This window comes from Hylobates moloch, unplaced genomic scaffold (genome assembly GCF_009828535.3).
Source record: "Hylobates moloch isolate HMO894 unplaced genomic scaffold, HMol_V3 SCAFFOLD_14, whole genome shotgun sequence".
Taxonomy (NCBI): domain Eukaryota; kingdom Metazoa; phylum Chordata; class Mammalia; order Primates; family Hylobatidae; genus Hylobates; species Hylobates moloch.
In genome coordinates, this window is record NW_026652289.1 from 96053597 (window position 1) to 96062057 (window position 8461).

Sequence of the window (8461 nt, forward strand, 5' to 3'; positions counted from 1 at the left end):
CTGGATATTTCTTAAAAACAGAATCATACAATATGTATTTGTGGCTGGCTTCTTTCACTTAGTGTAAGGTTTTGGAGTTTCAACTTGTTAGAATGTGTGTCAATACTTCATTCTTTTTTATGGCTGAATAATATATTTTATTGTATGGATACCACATTTTGTTTATCTGTTTCTCAGTTAATGGACGTTTGGGTTGTTGCCACTTTTTAGCTCTTGTGAATACGCTGCTATGAACATTTTTATACAAGTTGTTATATAGACATATGTATTTCTGTTGGGTATGTGCCTGCTAGAATTGCTGGATCATAAGGTAACTATTTTTTAACAAATTGAGAAACTGCCAAACTGTTTTCCAAAGTAGCTGCAGTATTTTACCTTCTCACCAGTGATGCACCAGGGTTGAAATTTCTCCACATGCTTGCCAACACTTGTCTGTTTTATTGTAGCCACCTTAGTGGGTATGCAGTAATATCACTTTGTGGTTTTGATTTGCATTTCCCTAATAACTAATGATACTGAGTATTTTTTCATGTATCGTTAGACTACTGTATATTTGTTTGCTTTTTGGAAATGGAGTCTTGCTATGCAGCCCAGGCTGGACTCAAACTTCTGGGCTCAAACAATCCTCCTACCTCAACCAACCGAGTAGCTGAGATTACAAATGTGCACCACCATGCCCAGCTATACATATTCTTTGTAGAAATGTCTCTTCAAATCTTCGCTTACCTTTAAACTGGGTTGTCGTTTTATTATTGATTGGCAAGCATTCCTTATATATTCTAGATAAAAATTTCTTGCCAAATGTATGGCTCGAAAATGTTTCTCCTATTCAACAGATTGTCTTTTCACTTTCTTGATGGTATAATTTGCCCCACAAAAGTTTTTAATTTTGATGTAGTACAATTTATCTATGTTTCTTTTGTTACTTATACTTTTGGTGTCATATCTAAAAACCATTGCCTAACTCAAGGTCACAGAGATATAATCTTTTTTTTTTTTTTTTTGAGACAGAGTTTTGCTCTTGTTGCCCGGGCTGGAGTGCAATGGCACAATCTCGGCTCACTGCAACCTCCGCCTCCTGGGTTCAAGCGATTCTCCTGCCTCAGCCTCCCGAGTAGCTGGGATTACAGGCATGTGCCACCATGCCTGGCTAATTTTTTTTGTATTTCTGGTAGAGGCAGGGTTTCTCCATGTTGGTCAGGCTGGCCTTGAACTCCTGACCTTAACTGATCCGCCCACCTTGGCCTCCCAAGAAGATATAATCTTATGTTATTTCCTAAGAGTTTTATAATTTAGCCCTTACATTTAGGTTTTTGTTTTTATTTTTTTATTTATTTTATTTATTTATTTATTTTGAGACGGAGTCTTGCTCTGTTGCCCATGCTGGAGTACAATGGCACGATCTCGGCTCACTGCAACCTCCACCTCCCAGGTTCAAACGATTCTCCTGCCTCAGCCTCCCGAGTAGCTGGGATTACAGGCATGTGCCACCACACCTGGCTAATTTTTGTATATTTAGTAGAGGCGGGGTGTCACCTTGTTGGCCAGGCTGGTCTCGATCTCCTAACCTCAGATGATCCATCCGCCTCCGCCTCCCAACGTGCTGGGATTACAGGCATGAGTCGCCATGCCCAGCCCATTTAGGTTTATAATCTATTTTGAGTATGATATGAGGTAAGGATTCAGCTTTGCATATGAGGGCCAGGAGTGGTGGCTCACACCTGCAATCCCAGCACTTTGGGAGGCCGAGGCAGGTGGATCACTTGAGGTCAGGAGTTTAAGACCAGCCTGAGCAACATGGCAAAACCCTGTCTACTAGTAGTCCCAGCTACTTGGGAGGCTGATGAGGTACGAGAATCGCTTGAACCCAGGAGGCAGAGGTTGGCTTGAGCTGAGATTGTACCACCCCACTCCAGCCTGGGTGACCGAGTGAGAGACTGTCTCAAAAGAAAAAAACCAAAAACAAAAAACTTTGCATGTGACTGTGCAGTTGTCTTAGTACCATTTGTTGAAACACTGTTCTTTCTCCATTGAATTGTTTTGATATTCCTGTAGAAAATCACTTGACCATAAGTATAAGGGTTTATTTCTGGATTTTTGGTTATATTCTATTGATCTAAATGTCTTTCTAGTACACCAACACCGTTTTGATTATAGTAGCTTGGCATTAAATTTTAACATTGGGAAGTGTAAGTCTTACAACTGTGTTCTTGGCTATTCTGGGTTTCCATATGAGTTTTAGGATCAGCTTGTCACTTTCTATAAAAAAAAAAAAAAACAGATTTTGCAAGGGATTGTATAAATCTATAAATTAATTTGCTGAGAGCCCCTTAAGTTTTGTATTCATAATACTAAACTGAGGTCCTCCTAGTTTATCCTTTCTTACAAAATTAATTTCTTTACTTCCACTTTTCTATAACTAAGCTTTGTATATATGCATTAAAAGATAACTTATTACAGTGTATTAGTGTTCTACTAACCTGGAAGAAAATATGAAGTAATTACTTTTTGTATTTTAAAAAACACAATATTGTACAAGCTAAATACCTCTATAGCAAAAATCTCTACAGACAGAAAAATTATATAAAGAGGAGTGCCAGAAGAGGTGCCAAGCTATGTCAGAACTCTATGAAATCAAGCAAAATTCTATATGACAGAAAAATTTTACTAGGTCCTTGGGAGTTTTGTTTTGCCTTACTGATTTTTCTACTGAGATTCATTTTGTATTTATAAGCATTAGCAAAAATTTATATATGGGGAGAAATTAGATACGAATAATGCCTCTTAAGGAATGTGGATAAGGATTATAAAAAATAAGCATCTTAGATTTTTATGATACTTTAGATTCCATCGGTCCCTCAAATAAGACATGGGCAGCTATTTGATAGCTTGTGTAGTTTTTTTTTTAGTTAGCAAGTAAAAATTGTGTTGTTTATAGTGTGTGACTTTTTTTTACATGTACACATTGTGGAATAGCTAAATTAAATTTGACATACATATTACCTCACATACTGATCATTTTGTGGCGAGTAGCTCGTATAGTTTTGTTTAGTCAGTGAATACCATAATCCAGTTGCTGTCAACCTTGGCTGCTATGCATCAAAATCCCTGGAGAGCTTTAAAAAATTCAGCTGCCCATGCAGCATACAAGATTAACTAAACCAGCATCTCTGGAGTGGGGCTTGGACATGAGAATTTTTTAAAGCTCTCACAGTGAAGCCACTGTGCGTATAACATTTAGAACTACTGCCATACACAGTTGAAAATACTGGTAGATTGAGCTCAGGAAAATGTAATGATCCTGAAATGGCAATTAAAATTATGCCCCCCTGAAATGTATACCACTTTAATTGAAACCTCAACCACTATGAAAAGTATGGAATTATCAGGACATAATGATTTGGATTTCTCTTTACTTGTGAACCAATAATAAAAGATTAATCACCAGAATTCCAAAATTTGATACTAAGATCAGTTATACATACCACCATATAGGTGGGCATTTGTTTGAGGGGAAAAAGTCTGTTGCTAAAAAAAAATCAAGTTTGTAAGCCACCAGTTAATTGGAAAAAGCACCGAAGCCCTGGCCTTAAGAGTTTGGCAACCTGTGTTCTAGTATTAGCTCTGCTGTGTGACTTTGAGCCCATGTATTTAAATTACACTTTATGAAATGGGGCCATTGGACTAAAGGTGATCACCAAATTGTTTATTCAGCAAATTGGATTGCCTGTTGTGTTCTAGGCAAAGATGCAGGGATGAACAGAACATAGAGCATCCCCTTGAAAAGCAAGCAAAAGGCAAACACATGTGCAGAATGTCTAAGTGTAGCTATAGTGAAATGTTCAGGGAATTAAGGGAATACAGAAGTACTTTATTTGGTTTCAGTTTGGGACAGACACTATAGTTGCCCATTGAACAACCATTCACAGATGCTTGCTTTCCTAGCCACCCTTGCCGCTGGGGCATAGACCAGAGGAAAAATCTACAGGGCAGGATTTCTTGCAAAAGTTGACAGTTGAGGCTGGTCCAAGTGCAGTGGTATTTACAGCTAATTGATCACAACCAGTTACAGATTTCTTTGTTCCATCTCTACTCCCACTGCTTCATTTGACTAGCCTTAAAAAAAAAAAAAAAAGTTGGCAATTGAGAAAGTACTCCTTCCTGTTCTGGCTTTATTGTGTGGGGACATAATACTTGGTGCTATAAAGGTCATCTTGAGACTGTGAAGGCCTAAGAACAAAGGCCTCCACACTGAGAATGGCCAAAGAGAAAAACAAAGGAACCTGGATCCTTGATGTCAACAGTGAGCTGCTAAACCAACCCTAGAACCACCTTCCTGTGGGCTTATGAAGTGAGATAATAAAACTTCATGTTGTTTGAACTCTTACTGCTTTAAGAGTGGTCTGTGGATCAGCATCATCTGGAAGTCTGGGTAGAAATGCAGAAACTCAGACCCCAGTCAGACCTGCTGCATCAGCATCTACACTTTAATAAGATCCCCTGGTGACTAACATGCACATCAGAGCTTTTGAAGCACCAGTTTAAACCAACTTTAATTGGGTATTCTGTTCTATGCAAGCGTAGTAACCCAAGTTGTGTGAGTACATCTTGTTTGGTCAGCTAGTGCTGCAGTTACAATTATTATCATTTTTCCATTCCCTTCATATTTTCAATCTTGCATGGAACATATGGTCATAAACATGATTTTCATATGACAAAGTCTTTAGGTTTCTAGAGTAACTAGTTTCTTAACAGCTAACCTTGTTTGTGTACATTGAGGCTTAGAGGAATAGTGACCAAAAATTTCAGAATACCACTCAGGACATAGAAATTTGTTTGTAATCAGAATTTGAGTTTCTAGAATCATAATTGTGTCTGCTATCCCCCATGTGACAATAACAGTTTGTTGGTTAATAATAAGAAATTGGGGCCAGGTGCGGTGGCTCACATCTGTAATCCTAGCACTTTGGAAGGCCAAGGCGGGTGGATCACCTCAGGGCAGGAGTTTGAGACCAGCCTGGCCAACATGGCAAAACCCCGTCTCTACTAAAAATACAAAAATTAGCTGGGTGGGGTGGTGCACGCCTGTAGTCCCAGCTACTCAGGAGGCTGAGAAGCAGAAGAATCACTTGAACCCGGAGGCAGAGGTTGCAATGAGCCGAGATCACGCCACTACACTCCAGCCTGGGCGACAGAGTGAGACTCCATCTCAAAAAAAAAAAAAGGAAATTGGATTCTGGTTTTTTTTTTTAATCTCTTTAAAGTTTTATAGGTTTTTTATTTATTCCTTCATTTATTGATTGATTCAGTATTCGTAAAGCAACTCGCAATTACTCTAAAAAGAGCCCATTTTTATTTCCACAGATGAAAAATTTCTCAGTTGACCTTTTCTTTCCAACTTTTACAGCCAAAATATTACACTGGAAACTTAAAAATCTATGTCAGAGATAAAACAAAATTACTGTCGATGTTAATCTTTTCCTTCAGGTTCAGTTGTACATGCTTTGGTTACAAGGATAAAATGGTAATGAGTTAATAGCAGTAGTAGTGGAATTAACAAAGTGCTTTATTTTACAGGGAAAATATTTATCCCCAAACAGAAACCTGTACAGACTTTTACAGAAGAAAAAGTGTCTCTTGATCCAGAATTAGAAGAAGCTTTGACAAGTGCTTCTGATACAGAATTGTGTGACCTCGCAGGTATCACCTAAAACAAGTTAATTTGTGAATAAGTGTGGGGTGGAGTGGGAAATACCAGCACATACCTATATACATTATACAAATGTTTGCTTTACCTAGCAAGTCCTGTTGAATCAGTAACCACATATTTGGCTTTATATTTTACACGATAAAGCTGACATAAAGAGTTTCATTTCTCTAAATACTCTCAATAGCGAAATGTTTATATTAAGAGAATGTATTGTTCGACATCTTTTCCCACGTTGTCATATTTGAAAGTCTTTCTAAAAATCTTTCATCAGCTGGTGCTCAGCTAGAAGCTGTCCCATCTGAACACCGAAAAAGAGTCTTCAGGGTCAACTGCTGACCTGCTTTATCAGAAGACCGAGAGATGAGTAACTAGAAAGTAGATTGAAACAGTCAGTCCTGAGCTATACTCACCACCTTCCCAACTTTTCTGAAGTGTATATGAAACACTCCAAACCTCTCTATTTTCATTATTGCCAATTTCTTATCTAGACGAGTATCTTCCCCTCCCTACCCATGTACAGTCTACTTTCCTAGATAGAAAAGTGTGGTGCATGGGGAGTTCTTCAAACCAAATAACCCCAAGAACTAATAAATTTCAATGTAGCACTGATGGTTCTTTGGGAAGGACCTTGGAAAGGGACAAGTCAAAGTGTGATGCCACAGCCAGAGCAGGAGTCTTATGGGTTGAGGGACTGAGGACTGACAGATCTGTAAACAGTACATTCATCAGAGTGGAATGAGCCAAGGACATCCTCTGACTTCTGCATTATTTGTGCAAAAGGGCATCAAAAACTAAAACCAAATTTGTTTTTCCTCCTAAGTGTCATTTTTGAAGGGTGTTCATATTCTTACATACGAGAACCTGATACTTTAGTATTCTACTCTTAACTACAGTCCAAATGTAAATTAATGACATGAGATTAACACACATTAAAATATGAAGGTTAAGTTGCAAATCTGCTTTTTGTCATATTATGTTCCTAGAAACCTTGTAAAATTAATGAACGGCAAAAATAGATCATTCCCATTTTCTCTCTTAGCCACTAGATGGAGCTAAGCATAGATTTATGTTCAGGATTTGGCTGCCTCCAACCCTGAATTTGGAAATGTGGGGAAATGTAAATTTAGAAATGTGGGGAAAAATAATAAGAGTATTGAGGAAAATGAGATTATGGGTGATTTTTAATCATTTTGTTCTTCTGTGTGGGTATGTGATCTGTAATTTATAGGAAAAGGTCCAGAGAATATTAAAATTATTGATAGAAATTTTTAGTTGTAAAACTCTTCATGTTTAAAACAATAAAAACTTTCTTTTTCTATATAGCAATTCTTGGGATGCACAATTTGATAACGAATACACAGTTCTGTAACATAATGGGAAGTAGTAATGGTGTTGACCAAGAACATTTTTCAAGTGAGTACTTAAAATGCTTTGTGAATTCCAATCCTTTGTTAAATATATTTTGTTTTCGCCTTGTTTCAGCTTAAGTATTCACATACTAGATGTTATATATATGTACTTGAAACCTGACATTTCAGTTTGGTGGTATTAACCAAGAAAGCCATTGAAAATAGAGTATTAAATATTTTGAACTTAATGGGTCAGCAAATGTAATAAGAACCACTCTACCTCACTAAATAATGCTGAACAGTATAAAACCTAGTCAAACTTGGTTTTGTTGACATTTTATTATCACTACTACTAATTTTCAAGAAATACATAACAATACTTACAAAGAAATTACATTATAAAATCAGATTCAGGAGATACCACAAAACTATTCAGCCCCTAAACCTTTCAGTCTGATGTGAAGTATTATATAGCCTAAAGCAAAGCTTTTCAGAAATTCATTTATAGGGGCCAGGTATGGTGGGTCATGCCTGTAATTTCATTTTCTGAGGCTGAGGCAGGAGGATCGCTTGAGTCCAGGAGTTCAAGACCAGTATTGGAAACGTAGACCCCCATCTCTAAAAAATTTTAAAAATTAGCTGGGCATGGTGGCACATGTCTCTAGTCTTAGCTACTTGGGAGGCTGAGGGGAGGATGGCTTGAGCCCAGGAGCTTGAGGCTGCGGTGAGCTGTGATCACACCACTGCACTTGAACCTGGGCAACAGTGCAAGACCCTATCTCAAAAAATAAATTCATGTGTAGGGTGTTCTTAAATTAGCAAAGTGATACGTGCCTTTGTAGCACATTTAAACAGTACATAAGTATTTATGGGAAGAAGTAAAAGTGTCTCTGTCTCCAGCTGTCATGCCCTCTACTTCCCCAAACACCACCCACCCTGTTAACAATTTTGTATATATCCTTCCAGACTTTGCACTGTTTATACTAATGTATACATGTTACACATACTCTCGTTTTTTACAAAAAATGGGATTATATTGTAAATATTTATTGCAACTTAAATTTTCAATAATAATTCTATTAGCTAATTTTTTTTTTTTTTTTTTTTTTGGAAATGGAGTCTTGCTGTGTCACCCAGGCTGGAGTGCAGTGGCACCATCTTGGCTCACTGCAACCTCCGCCTCTCAGGTTCAAGCGCTTCTCCTGCCTTAGCCACCTGAGTATCTAGGATTACAGGTGCTCGCCACCTTGTCCAGATAATTTTTTTTTTTTTTTCAGTAGAGATGGGGTTTTGCCATGTTGGCCAGGCTGGTCTCGAACTCCTGACCTCAAGTGATCTGCCCACCTCAGCCTCCCAAAGTGCTGGGATTACAGGCGTGAGCCACTGTGCCTGGCCAGCTGTT

The 8461-nt window shown here is 38.0% G+C and overlaps 1 protein-coding gene across 1 annotated transcript in view; it reads left to right on the forward strand.

Moving 5' to 3' along the window:
• LOC116481606 (tropomodulin-3) overlaps positions 1-7197 on the forward strand; it is a 54580-nt gene extending 47383 nt beyond the window's left edge. The window contains exons 4-5 of the mRNA XM_032174303.2: positions 5578-5700; positions 7034-7197. Of these exons, the coding sequence (XP_032030194.2) occupies positions 5578-5700; positions 7034-7197 (287 nt within the window). The remainder of the gene's footprint in view (positions 1-5577; positions 5701-7033) is intronic.
• Positions 7198-8461: the final 1264 nt, after the last annotated feature.